Consider the following 15,290-nt stretch of genomic DNA (forward strand, 5'->3'; position numbering starts at 1 on the left):
TTTCACACATTTAGTACAGTACTGTATAGACGTCTGCTACGTTTGATCCCAGATATACTGTATACGGACTTGATTACATTTTCCCCTCTGTGTATGCATAGATTTTTTTTTTAAGAATAACTAAGTGTACAGTACAGTAAATCTCCACTATATTGCAGTCATTGGTATGTGTCATGGCTCTCACCTTCCTGTCATACTAATGAGGGAATGTGTTTACATGTTGTGGTGAAGTGCTTGAGTTATTGCAGGCTGGCAAAGACACTTCAGCTACTTGCTGTTAGTACAGTACATTAGCTATTTGATAATAATGATAATGAAATACCATCAAACATATTAATGGCAAAGGCAAGATGATTGTAACAGTCACAAGCCATGAAGAGGTCTGGAAACAGGTAACCAATGACCTGAGTCCAGATTCTCAATGTTCATTGTTATATATATTGAATTGAAACAGTTTATTCAGCCAGAAAAACACAGATACAGAGTGGATAATAATAATATTAACATGGCTGAGCCAGTTGAGAACCTGAGCTCTCCTGTAGGCACCTGATATATATCTCAAGGAAGTATTATGTAACAGTTAGCATCATCTGGAATAGTACAATAGCATGGTGGTAATAAGAACATCTCATAATGTTACCACGGTTATCACTTCAATATATATTTTTATTTTTTTTATTTTTTTATTTATATTATAAGTATACAGTATACATAAATTAGAGTGTAATTGTAAAACATAAATATAATGGGGAAGTAGTACAACATGGGTTGTACAGTATTAAGGTTGAACAAGAGGACAGAACTGTCAGGATTGTCTAGTTGGCAAATATATTTATTGCAATGGTAATTTCTTATCCATTTACATGATAATTTCCGATAAAACAGTTTTGATGGTACAATTAAAGCAGGTATATAAGGTCGGTATTACAAGAAATATTAATACTTAGACGATAGATATTTTTTAAGAGATGATTTAAAGGAAGGGAGCGTAGTCTTTGCTCAGATGGGTGGGTGTAAGTTGTTCCACACCTTCACACCGTGATATTTTATGGAGGTCTGGGACTGAGAGGAGTGCATGGGGGGTGGTCTTAGTAGCTCTGGGTGCCTTAAGTTGTATCTCTGATTATTCTGGAACTGGAAATAATTGTTGTCAAGCAAGTGATTGATAGATTTGTTGACAAAGAGGGCACAGCAGTAGGTGTTAATATCTTTTAATTTTAAAATTTTCAATTTAGCAAATTGTTCGTTTGTGTGATCTGTTTTTTTCAAGTACTGTAGGTCATTGTCCGTACAACTCTCTTTTGTGCAGTAATCAGGGATTGTGTTTTTGAAGAGCCAGAGGCCCCCCATAGTGTGTGACAGTGTATCAGGTGTTGGTAAACAAGATCATGATAGATTTCTTTCATTGCTGTGAGAGTGAGTGACTGTCGAGTGTGATACATGATACCGCACTGTTTATTGACTTTACTGTGAATGACTTGTATGTGGTTTCTCCAGTTAATTTTCTCTTCAACAATAACTCCGAGGAATTTAGTATTTTGTTGGCGTTTGAGGACTGTATTACCAAGGTACAGGGGGTCCAAGTCTGGGGTTAAGTTTTTCCTTCTGTGAAAGATCGTGTATACCTAGTGGGTTTTCTCAAGGTTTAAGGTCAGTGTATTACGTATTACCCAGGTCCTGACTTTAGTCAATTCAGTGTTCATAGTTCTGATACAGTACAGTATATATATATAGTACGGGTATTAAGTACATTATGTGTGTGTGTGTTATACTCCTTATGCATTTCCACAGTTTTGAAGATAGTAGGGAGACACAGGTGGTCATATGCTATCTTCTATCCCTCCAGGAGGGGTGGGTTAGCCCCATGACCCCTCCCCCCACCTATAGATTAACAGTATTGAAGGCAGCTGGAATTTGGTCGGGAGGTGCAGGTGGCCGTGGGATGGTTATGCACCATATCCTCCCCCTTCACCTGTGTGAAGCTGTGTAGTTCACCTAGTGATGAATAATTCATATAGCAGAAGATATAGGAATGTATCTATGCTGAAAAAAGTACTTAAAATAATAAAAGAATAGCACCTGAGAGTCTACTGCTACTTTAACTGGATATGTTCACTTCACCACTTTACGATAATAACATTAACAATATTATTCAGAATTCTTCGAAGTGTTCTCCATCATTCTTGAAGCTTTGAAGAAGTAGTGGAACCACACCACCTCCCACACCACCACTCACAACACCACCTCCCACACCACCACTCACAACACCACTCACAACACCTCCCACACCACCACTCACACCACCACTCACAACACCACCTCCCACACCACCACTCACAACACCACCTCCCACACCACCCTCACAACACCACCTCCCACACCACCACTGACAACACCACCTCCCACACCACCACTCACAACACCACCTCCCACACCACCACTCACAACACCTCCTCCCACACAACCCTTCACCACCATTTCCATTCCTCATGTGGGTTATGCAGGCAGCACTATATGACCTCACCCATCACTACCACACCTTCCCATGAAGTCTCAGCCACAAACAGTGACCCAAATTACCCTGCAGCCATGTTTTTTTTTTTCCTGGGATAAAAGTCCATAAGATATGTGGTTTGGTATATTATGGCACTTATGCAGACACAGTACTGCAATATAGTGGATGATTACTGTATTATTAACTCCTAGTGTTTGGAGGCCTGTCTGTGCTGAATAAAATTGTTTGGTTTAGTTATATAAAATATTAAAAGTGGCATCTCGTAGTGAGGGGTTAATGTACAGTAGCAAGAAATGTGTTCTCTTTATTAGGTAGTTATGAAGTTAAGTACAGTACAGTAGAGGACATGAGTAGGCAGTGAGTATATTTTTGAACACTGTACTGGCTAGTGTTTATGGATGAGAGAATGTGGTGTACCCACAGCGAGCCCAACATTGTGCTGTCTGACTGGCCTGAACTTCACCAACTCCTCGTCTCAGCCCTTGTCATACCTCATTCAGTACCAGACGCCCAACAGACGCTCATCCAGAGGTACCCCGTACTCCTACGCTTGTCCGACACCTGCGTGCGGGTTCTGCTGCCATTGCATTGATTCGGCATTGATCTGATCCAATTTTTTGTGATTTATCAGTATTAGATGCAAGTCCACAGTTAAAGATATTTTTTTTTATCTCATTTTGTATTTGCTTATTCCAGCTTTTCAATGGTGTGTGCTGGTACCTCACTGTGCTGTTCCCAGCACCAGGTTGAGGCCTGAATTGCCACTGAAGTAGCTAGAGCACCAGTTTTGACTAGACCCCCACACTGCCCTGGCCTCTCACACCTCACTTCTTCCTCTCCCATGTTTTATTTTTGGTCTGTGCCTTTACTAGATGACTCGTGTATTACAGTATAGCCATGAGTCCTGTGTTCTAAACCCAGGATTAACCCTAGACATAATGGATTGAGATTAATTCATGAATTACCTATGTTCACCTGTGTAACCAGGTCCTAAATGGGTTCTTAGGATCTTAAGAAGCAACAATTTACCATTTAAAGAAGGAAGCAAAGAATCATGAATACCACATTAGCAGACTTACAATTCAGCTTTAGTCCAGTTCATCTATAGTGGTGTTGTATTCCTCTTTTAAACTTTCTCCATTGGTTCTTGGGGATCAGAGTTAAGCTCCAGGAATTACTTGTGGATGAGACTATTGAGAGTTTTTTTTTTTTTTTTAAATCTGGACACAAGAATTACTGAACCTTTAGATTATTACCAATTTATCAGTAGGGTGAGTGAGATCATTACTAAACATTATGTTCAAGAAGTACCGTAATGAATTTGGTGCTACATAGGAAGTGTTCTTTTCAGAGTTGACTGAATGTGTATTTCAGAAATCAGGTTACAGTCTCTTTGCTGTATACTGTATTGATACTCTTCCATATCTCCAAATAATAGGAGGCCATATGTGTTGTGGTCATTAACTGCATAAACACAAGAGAATTGCTGGTGATGGATGAATGATCTCAGGTTGACCTCGATAGATTTGAAGAGTGCTTTAGCTTGTTCCTTTTAACTTGAGGTTCAGGAAGTTCTACTCCCTCAGTTGGGGAAGAACAAGGTTTTAACAGTGTACAGTTCTTTACTTCAGAAGGAAGGTGTCATACTAGAAGGCACAGGAAGAAAGTATTTTTCTGTATTGTTTATCAGGATGACTGGCCGAGTCCCTGGATGGTATCACAGAGAAGTTAGTTGAGACACTGATAAAATTGGTAACATTGTTTCCAAGATGTAATTCCCAACTGAATAAAGAACATATAGTTTATTTCTTCTAATGGTGTACTTGCTATGTTAGCACTTGGAGCACAAGCAGCCATCACCTCTCAGTTTCTAGCTGACCTTGGGATTCATAAGTAGTTTAGTGAAGGGTGTTGGCTATAAATGATGGATTGTGTCTTGAAATCCCATCTTATGGCAGAGCCTCGAGCTAGACCAATCAGATACCCTTCTCCCTCTTATAAGGTTGCATGGAAGTAACTGTAACTGAAGAGCTTGACACCCACTTTGTCTTAGCTAGTTGGAGGTTGAATTGTGTGTCTGCTGACTTGGTGTTCACAACTCAGTGTTTCCTATTTTAAATGGTTAATTGCTGTTTCTAAAGATCTATTTTAAATTTTATTGTGAAGAAGAAATGTATTCAGGATGATTCTCACTTGCATACAGTAAATTGCAGGGTGTATTACTGGGGCGATTCTAAGCCATAATGTTGATTTGATAAAATGTTGGAATCTACAGCACTTGAAAGAGGTTAAGGTGATGGTAGTGAGGTGGATTGAAACAGCTGTAGATTTTTGTGTACTGTACCTGTAGTTTTAAGTATATAATTTACACAATTTGATACAGAGAGAGAGAGAGAGAGAGAGTATTATATACATAAATCTACAGCTGTTTCACTCCACCTCACTACCATCACCTTAACCTCTTTCAAGTGCTGTAGATTCCAACATTTTATCAAATCAACATTATGGCTTAGAATCACCCTAGTAATACACCCTGCAATTTACTGTATGCAAGTGAGAATCACCCTGTACAGTACTGTATAATTCATGATGCCTGGATGTCTCAGGTTTACAGCCCAGGATTTGTGGCTATATTTCTTGAATCACCCAGTTTGGACTTTGCCATAAAATGGGATTTCAGGATTAATTCTTTCTTTCTTTTTTTGACACTTTGAGCAGGTATTAATAGCTGCACATTGCATTTTCATGTACAGTGTTGTATTTGTTTCCAGGCACAGTTTCTGTATTACAATCACTTGTGAAAGTTAGTGAAGTAAAGTGAATGGATACACCTCAGGAAGGAATTAGACGTGGACATTCAACAATCTACTTTTCTCTTCTTTTTCCCTCTTCCATCTTCTCCTCACTTCATCATTATCTCCCTCATCTTCACCAGCATCCATCTCTTTTTCCTTTACTCCCATCTTCTATTTCTTCTTCCTCATTCACTTTATTTCCCTTATTTTACTGTTATTATTTTTCCTCTCCAATTTATCCTGTTCTCATAAGCTTTTGTGTGGATAAGTGCATTGGTAATATGGAAGGGGAGTTCAATAGGTCTTTATAACCGAGATATGAACACATACAGTTCTATGCATAAAGAGAAGCCCTCATTACCCCTCAGTCATCAGGACCAGTAGGGTATTGTCATGTCCTGTGCTGTTTATGTGTCCATCCATTGACTAATTTAATGTTGCAAGATCTCAGGAATTCGAAGGTCTGGTGGCTGAGTGGCTCTAGTGCAGTACTTCCTCTGGCCTTATCCAACTTTAACCCAGTGTCAGATGACTTTGTGGAAGTTGACGTTAACTTTCACCATCAGATTTATTAGAGAAGTTGACATTTATCATTTTGACCATCTGGATGTTGACCAAGAGGTTATGGAAGCATTTATTTGGAGGAAATATTTAGTTTGCTGGGACTTCAGTTTTTGGCTGGATGAACCTTTGTTGATGCTCTCCTATTCTGAATTTCTGGAGCTGAAAAATCTTAACAAATTCTTTAATCAATTGTTTCATTTGTTTTTTCCTTCTTATGTCTCTGATCAGGTTTTGTCTCACGGTGATCATGATTAAGTTAAGGATGTAAATTTTGTGCTCATGGATGTTATCGTTACTTTCAAGTTAAACTTTCTAAGACCTCCTTCATACACCAAGACAATCACTTTATTAAACTATGTGCCAAAACCATTCATTAGATCAAGTGCCTTTTAGATACAATTGATGCCTCTACTCTTATCTGTTGAGCATCTGTGGGAGACTTAGGATGACTTCTATCATTCTATCTCAGATTGTTGTTGTCCTGAAATAATAAAAACAAATCATAATACCTGTATGTAATGACTCTTGTGGAATGATTCTACCATTGTCTCCTTGAGCAAACGACATAGAAAACCTCAGTGAAAATGGTGTGGGCTTTTCTCAAACAGAATATGTGTCTGTGCTGTAATTTTTTCCAATTTTATCCTTTCAAAGTAGAGTACTACAAGCATCAAGTACAGTAGTTGCATGTGGAGGCAATAGGGATTTTTTGTTGTTGCTTTTTTTAACAATTTGATGGGCTGAAGTGCTGTCCCTACTTGCCTTACTCAGCTTCAGATGTTAACTTTGCTTGTAATTTGTCTTTCTTCTTTTGTTTTAAATATTTTGTGAATTAGATACAGCATTAGCTTGATAGTGCCTCCTCAAAATGTACAGTTTTCAATGGAATTCAAGCAACCCTTTGCCATATCCTCTGCTCATTCGTTTATCCATCCTGTTGGAGTGATTAAAGTTCTTGGGTACATCAGAGAACTTAGGAAGACTTATTGTCACTCAGGCTGTAAATGTGTCCAAAAATTCCCTTACCTCTAAATCAGCTGTTCCTTTTGTGTTGTCTGAGAAACGGGCCATCATGCAACCCCCAAATCCAGAAGTTGGGTTTTGATAGAGGAAATAAGGCAACCTATTATCCAGTTTCTGATCTATGCTTGACCAATTGCCTCTCCTTGGTTCATTAAACAGCTTTATGATGATTTGATGACCTATGTGTGTTTCAGCAAGTCCCCCCCTATTGGTTTTGGTTGATATATCAGGTACTCTTGATGCTGTCGGTCACCAGAGGTTCCTTGGTGATGTAAAGCAGGTTTTTTTTGTGCAGTATCAGATTAAAATGGTGAATTAACATGATCTGATTGTATTTGAATCAGAAATGGGAGGGTTTTGGGTTATATAATGGTCAACTTTAATACTCATATATGCAGACAGTTCAGACATTGTTATAGTGCTTGTGCTGAATCCAGGTACAATACAGTATACTGGTTATCATTTACTTGGATAGGATTGATTATATTGGATATTTTGTGTCAAGATATTGGTGTTAAATGATTATTATTGACTATGATGCTGGACGGGTATTATGGGATGGGAGTGATCATTAAAACATCAGGTATTTCCACCATTATGGGAACTCTGCCATTTTTTGATCGGTATAAACAGAGGAGACGTTTTCTTGATATAGGGGTAAGATGTTAAGGATTGGGCTGTGTTCATCTGCCCTAGTGTTATCATATACTGTCTATAATGAAGGCTTATCCTCTGTCCATTCATCTGTCTGCCTCTTATGATGAGTGTGGAAGTAGCAACAACTCATGTACTTTCACTAAAGGTCATTTGTATGTGAACAGGAGGAGGTGTTTAGGTGTGTAAGTTGTATTTTGGTTTGACCTTGACGTCTGCATGCCACCTCACAGTCCATATAGGGGGTGCACGGCATGGTGTGAGTGTGGCGTCACTCTTTTATCACAAAACACCTCTTTGTTTGTTAATGCCACTCTCATGCCTGTCATATAGTCACCATCTTGTGGATCACGTTTGTGTGTTACTTTATATCCACCACAACCACGTATGATAAGGAATATAACTGCCAGCAATATCACTGTTGGCATCACATTAATTTTTTGTACAGTGTATTTGCAGCAGCATCTGATCTAGAGAGTAATATTCAAGTATAGTTGTTTTTCAAAGTTTTGTTAATGCAGTTTGGGTTTTCCTGCTGCTATTTTATGTAATGTTTTTCATTAATGAACAATAAATTAATACTGTATTACATGATAGGATTTTGGTTAACAGAACTTTTTTATAAGCTTTTGAAGATTTCAATATTTCTTACAGTTTTCTTGACATTTCAGAGAGCAATCATGCGAGTGCCTCCTTAATGGGGTGGTTGAACCAGTCACAAGACCCGGGCACAGGACCTGAAGACATAACTGTCGATGACCCAGAGAACCTCACAACACTGTGGCCTGATGACCCAGATTCCGGCCACCCTTTTACCAGAGCAGCATTACAGGGGGACGTGAGCACGGTCAAAGATTTTGTCTCTCGACAGACTTTCGACCCAAGTTCCAAAAAAGCTCAGCATGCTCTGTTGGTTGCCTGTCGCACTGGTAAGAAACTTCCAGATTTGTGTTTGTTTGTGCTTGTATTGGTAAAATTGTTAAAGTAGTAGTTGGGAAATGATGATTTTAGAATGAACTGATGAACTCTGAAGTACTGTAGATAATGTTAAAAAGAGAAAAGATGATTCCCATTGAAAGAACATTAACCATCTAGAGGAGGTACAGTACTAGTTTATATAAGTCAAAAGTCATACATGGCGGACCTCTTCCTTCCCATTCTAGTTGGAGATTAAGTAAGATTTGGTGAGGTCATTTTGTCAGCCCAGTCTATTGTCATATAATTCAAGCTAGATTCATTTGTCGTAACTACAGTGCATGACCACGCCAGATGTTTGTTACAGGAAATGTGGAGCTAACTCAGGTGCTGCTGAATGCTGGTGTTGATGTCCACTGCAAGGATGCCAAGTCAGGTTGGCAACCTATTCATATTGCCACATGTAAGTACTGTGTCTGTGAACCTTCCTGATGAAGTCATTATACATCACCAGTTGAAGCATAAATGCAAAAAAAGTCTTCATTAACTAACCTGTTCCTCTGTGAAGTATCATAATTACCAGTACCAAAAAAAAAATGATTTTGATGGTAATATTTCTTTTAGGCAGATAAATTATAATGAGTTTATATAAGTACATTTTTTTTATAGTATTTTGGTACAGTACCGTGCATATTTTTTTAATATGTGATTATTGGTAAGAAGTCAGTGTTCCAGATCTGTATAAGAGAGTGACTGGGTTTGTTCTGTACACACCTTTATAGATAACTACAGTACCAGGCAACCCAGCTGGCTTTAGTTGTGTACTGTTGTCACTGTTATTTAACCAATGCTGAATGGTTTGTGTGTGGTTAGTGTTACTGTTGATTTTGATCAGTTGAACCATTGTCTTGTTTTACAGAGATGAAGACAGAAAATTTAATGCTGAAAGGCTGTTATTATATCACCATCTGTTTTTGTATGTGATTTAGAGGTGTATTATATGTAGAAGTATATATAGTACAGTATTTTATGGCATATAAAATGCAATTTTTCCCCAAAAAATGGCAAAAAAGAAAAAACTGGCATCCAATATGTTAAGTTATGGGAATCCCCCCAGATGCTGTCTCCAGTTGACTAAGTTTGTGTAGACCAACTCCAGAATAAAAATGATATTGTTTACTTAAACATGTTTACAGTATTATTGTTACATTACAATGGTCCCTTGGTTAACGAACACAATTCGTTCCACAGAGTCGTTCGTTAACTGAAAATTTCGTTAACCAAATCCATTGTTTCAATGGGATATTGGGTAATTGGTTCCAGCTCACCGAAAAGTACATACAGAGTAAAAAAAAATGCAGTAAAGTACACTTACTTCGAGGTGTGTATGTAGAAGGTTCCTGGTTGATGATGATGATGTGAATTAGAAGTGGGGGTGGAGGAGAAGGGTGAAGAGAAGGAAGTGGGGATAGAGGAGAACTCACCTTTCAGGGGACCCATGCTTGATGCAGTAATTTCACCATTAAAATTTTAAGTTCACTAGGTGTAATTAAAGATTATTTTATTTAAATCAACACTGCACTGCGCTATATATTATCAATATGTTAACTAAATTTCAGAATTACCAATAATTTTAATGTAAAACTGCAAAAATATTCAAGACACCAACAAAATCAATATTCACTCCCCTGTCAACAAAGCCAAACTGATGCCTGGTGGCTGAGTCAAGCAGCTGATGGGTGCACAAAAAACTAGTTCCCTGTACTGCATATATGTATTGTCAATATGTTAACAAAATTTTAAAATGACTAATAATATTTACTCCACTGGAAATGAATGTAAACATAGAACAGATTACTGAACAGATTACTGAATTGGCAGACTGGCCCATCAGCTGATCAGCTGATGCTCACAACAAAACGTGTTTGTCGTAAGGATTTCGTTAATCAAAGTTTTGTTCGTTAACCGAATTGAAGATCCTTATGGGAGGTAATTTGTTAACCGAAATTTCGTTAATTGAACCTTTTGTTAACCGAGGGACCACTGTATTATTATTTATAATTAATTAAAAAGGGAATTAATGTAAATGTTAAAGCTGAATAGCACAAGATAATTATCCTCCGTACGGCACCCAACTCTTCAGAGCTAATCAGTAACCATTTCTCATCTCTTACAAGTGTAACAATGTCCTCCCTGCCACATTTATCTTATTACAGTATTTTTATTATGAAACATCCTTTACCTTTAGAAAGAAACTTTAAGTTATGATGATAACAGTAAATAACGCCGACAACCGTCACCATTTGCTTGTAGTCTCACTAGTATGTACAGTAATGCCATCTATCACTGTGCAACGAAGAGACGTATTCAGTTGCCATTTCATATATTTTACAGTGCTTACCGTAGTAAGGACATCTTAATACAGTGAGTAACGATCAAAACAACAACAACTTGATAATAACACATCAACAAGGACGGTGTTAACATGCTCAGTTTATGGTATTTTATCCTCATTTTAAGAACACTGGCCAGAGGAGCGAATTATAATGTGTCATGTTCCATATTATTAAGAATAAACATTAAATGCTTAAAAAACACTAAATTGGTTTTCCAAAATATTACCAGCTGACATGGGGGGCACATATATGCTGTAAACTATGGTACTTTTACAAAATACTGTACATACATGTCTTGTGGTGAGAATCTGATGTGTCTGATAATCACAGTTTGGTTCCTTAGCATTTAATGAGTTATATGATTTTTTTACTTGTGTGGTTAAACTTTTTTAACACCCTTCTCTTCACAACTAATATCTGTGGCCGTATTTATTAATCTTCTATAATCATTAACCTTTCAACTGATCCTCTGTACTTCTACCCTTCCATTTCAGTTACATTAGATTCATCAGATTTTTTAACAGTGCATAGTTTTCTTACCTATTTAAATACCTTTGACTTGAAAACATAATTGATATATTATTCACAGATCGTGATCATGTTGCTGTGGTGGAAGCCTTGGCCATGCATGGGGAGTGGCGTAGAGGCGTTGCTCTGGTCAGGTTCCGTGGTATCACCTGTAACCTACTACACCTAGCTGCTAATTTTGGTTGTCTGGCAGTCTTGCGTTTTCTTCTCTCTCACACTGTCCGCCTCGGGTACGTTGGTTACCCGTCAGTGATGTAGTCGAGACCTATAGAAGTTGAGACTATTTCAAATATCAACATTAATGGATCACCTGAAAATTAGTCCCCTCAGGTTTCTTTGTGGTGGTTAAACTTCAGGTGAGATATGCTGTGGGTCAGTCTTCAGGTGACTACTGACGTCCACCATCAACTGAAGATCCCCCTCCCCCTCCCCATAAGCACCACACCTTGTTGACTAGTGATGGAAAGTTCACCTTGTTTTGCTATTGGAACTGTATTAGAGTCATATCTATTACATTTGTCACCTTGCCTCAAATGGGAACTAGACAAAAAGACTCCCAAGACCTACATCACCACGAGCCACTTAATTCCCTGTAGTAAAAATTGTATGAGATTAACAATTCATACCCAAAAATAGACCAGAGTTATTCTACCATATGTTACCTTTATGGACGAGAAGGCATGTGTTAGTCCTCTATTTTAACCACTTGTAGTGTTATGTGTGTTTGCCTGTTTTATTCTCTAATATTGTTGGCAGTAAGTTATTTGGTTGTTTTTCTTCCAGTGTGACTCACATTACTGTATTAGTCTCGGGTTTTCATCTTTCGTTGTGTTTTTACTGACCAACACCTTTACCACTTTGTTTTTCTTTGTATGTCCTTCAATCTGAATTAAGTCCGTAGCTCAGGTATTTAAAGTATTAACTCTGTTTTTGTTTTCCTTTATTCAACCAGATTTTTAACACCATCTTCCTCCACAAAAAAAAAAAAAAAATTCCATTCTAACATTTGCATGGTTATTGCCTTTCCTTTTTTTATTTATTTATTTTTTTTTAAACTCATATTTACTGTTTTCTTTAGTGATTATTTTGCCTTACCCAGCACGATGATCATATTGGTTCAGCATACACATGTGAGTAGTAAGCTGTGTGGGTTAGTCAGTAATTTTTGTCTTCAATCAGTTACCAGGGACAGTCATTCATAGAGTTAACTATTGCAACTAATAAGTCAAGACAGTAAGAAATGGGAGAAGTTGTGTCACATATGCATACAAGATGTAATTTTGATGGTTAAATCTAGTACAAGATGTCCTGATGGATGTTACAGTGATGAGATCATTCACGTTTTTAGCTCTTATCGATCACCAGAAGTTTAGCCCCCCCCCCTCTCCATCCACATAGTAATTTCAGGGTGGTAAAACTTCAGGCTGGTTAGGTTGAGGGGTGAAACGTAAGGTAATCCGTAAAGGCTGTAAAATAAGAAAGGTCTCATTTGCGGTCTTTACTACAGGTGTGCATCCAAGTAACAGATTCTCCTGAAACATTATACAATATCTCAGACACTCAGACAGTATTTTTCTTCCATTTATGGTAATTATGACATTATACCATTGTTTAGAGTCCTGTAACTGATGGATGTTGTTTTAGTGTCTTGTGATGGGTAATGTTCTTGTTTATGTCTATTTTGTAGGGAACGAGGTAATGCTAATAGATAAATACATAGATAAATTGGTTATAGAGTTGTTGATATTATGTAGAAACCAGAATAATTTGATAGGACTGAGCAGTGTTGACTTTTCCTTTTACAGTATGATGCAAATTAGTACAGATAGTTGGGGGTTGGTGGCTCTGGTGTGTATAGAGATAACTTTGGACGACCATTTTGCTGTTACTGAAGTTCTGGGATGTCAGAGTTTGGGATCAATTTTTTGTTGGTAACCCAGGATGGGGGTATAATTGATTGTAATTTATATGGTGGCCATTCATACCTAGTCACCACTGGGTCTGTGTAAACTCAAAGAGATGATATCATTTCAAATTAATTTTTACCTTACAACTGTTAGTGTTTGAAAGAAGTGTAAATTGTTTTTTTCTATCCATTTTTTCTATCCATTTTTTCTTCTTCATGTTACAGTCTTCATATAGAGGTCAGGGATGCAGCACACTGGACTGCCCTTCATCATGCAGCTTTTGAGGGTCGCCTGCAAGCTGTTACCCTTCTTCTGCAGGCTGGGGCTGATGTCAACATTGGAGATCCTCATGTATGAACCTTTGTGATTTGTTTGAAATACAGTAGTAACCCGATTTACTCGGTCAATTGAACCCATGGGGTACCGCGGAAAGTGAAAACCGCGTAAAGTGAACAACAGAACATATGGGATTAATTCCAATAGAGACTGGCCCGACCCCCAAACTCCACTTTTTCCGACACAATACCTATGTTGTAGTAAAAATAACATCTTAATTTTATGATGGTATGCATACACAATATTTAAGAGAAATACAGTCGCCAGGTTAATGTCCATTCAAATAATGGACTCAACTCCCGCCCCCCCCCCTCTCTCTCTTCCCAACCTCGCTGGCTCCTCCCTCTCTGAGAAATGTTTGGGTGAAAACACTAGATTTTAAGGTATAGTACGTAATAAATAATACCTCAGACTAAAGTTAGGATAATATAATTGACATTTCTGGATTCCTTGCAGGTCAGGGAATATTTTGAATGTAAACTTCATATATTTTGCACAAAAGAGAAAATATTTGCTTTGTGTAAACCAAATTATTACATAAGATCTAAAATTTGTATGTTTAATGCAAAATCCATGATGTTTATATTCAAAATGATCATCATATTGTAAGAATTCCAGCAATGTAAATTATATTCTGGCCGGTAATTTGTATGAATTTTATGAGCTAAATAAAAAAATTATACTTCACCCGCGTATATGAGTAGATGCACCGCGTAAAATGAAATTCCGGTTCTGGCGAGGTACCGCGTAAATGTGGAATCGCGTAAAGCGAAACCGCGTATATCGGGGTATTACTGTATATATGATTGTTATGGTCTGTTGGTTACTTGACAAATGTCCCTAAAGATTCCTCCTACCAGAGTACCTAAAGGCAGAACTTGGCTTCCTCAGGAGGTTATCCACATTATGAGTGTCAGTTGTAAGTTGGGATTAATGAGAGAAGGGAGGAGTAGTACTGGTATAATGAAGGAAATTATAAAGAAATTTATCAGATGAAAGATAAAGAGAAAGGTTGTCAAAAGGCTGTAGAATGAGTGTAAAGTTGTGCTGAAAAAAAATTAATAAGAAAATCAAGAGAACAGATGGGAATGGGAGTTTAGTATGAACGAGGAGATATTCTGTTTGAAAAAGATGGGAATAAATACCAGAGCAGCTGGGGAATATGAGAGGATGATGGACTTAACATGTTTGGGACTTGGAGGAGTGAGAAGGTTCTGGGTTAAAGAGAGCAAAAAGAGGACAGACACAGTGTAAACAAACTTAAGAATAGTAAGGCATCATGACTAGATGGAACCACTGTATAAATGGGTTGTGTAAGTAGATGACTTCATCAAAGGAGTGGCAGAAAGAGTGAATACTGTACAGGTATCCCTTAATTACATAAAGGTTCCGTTCCTGAAAACCATTTTGTAAACCGATCTTTTGTAAATCAAGCGATGCCTGTAGTGACCCACGTGTAAAGGGAAAGGTGATGAAAATAATTGTAACCATGAAACAAGAATCAACAATATATTCAGTGTCTCTGTGCAAGTGTATGAGAGTCATTATTGAAGGCATAATGGGACTAAGAGAATGTGTACTGCACTAGGGTAACTGTGATACCCTTTGCTTCAGTATAGGGATGTAATATTTCCATCAACCGCAATCTCTCTTAACC

The 15,290-nt window shown here is 37.8% G+C and overlaps 1 protein-coding gene across 1 annotated transcript in view; it reads left to right on the plus strand.

Annotated features, from left to right (window-relative positions):
- LOC121873891 overlaps positions 1-15,290 on the plus strand; it is a 58,555-nt gene that overhangs the window by 9,905 nt on the left and 33,360 nt on the right. The window contains exons 3-7 of the mRNA XM_042377770.1: positions 2,939-3,046; positions 8,223-8,480; positions 8,834-8,929; positions 11,452-11,620; positions 13,522-13,648. Coding sequence (XP_042233704.1) covers positions 2,939-3,046; positions 8,223-8,480; positions 8,834-8,929; positions 11,452-11,620; positions 13,522-13,648 — 758 coding nt within the window. The remainder of the gene's footprint in view (positions 1-2,938; positions 3,047-8,222; positions 8,481-8,833; positions 8,930-11,451; positions 11,621-13,521; positions 13,649-15,290) is intronic.

This window comes from Homarus americanus, unplaced genomic scaffold (genome assembly GCF_018991925.1).
Source record: "Homarus americanus isolate GMGI-L3 unplaced genomic scaffold, GMGI_Hamer_2.0 scaffold55640, whole genome shotgun sequence".
In the NCBI taxonomy this organism is placed as follows: domain Eukaryota; kingdom Metazoa; phylum Arthropoda; class Malacostraca; order Decapoda; family Nephropidae; genus Homarus; species Homarus americanus.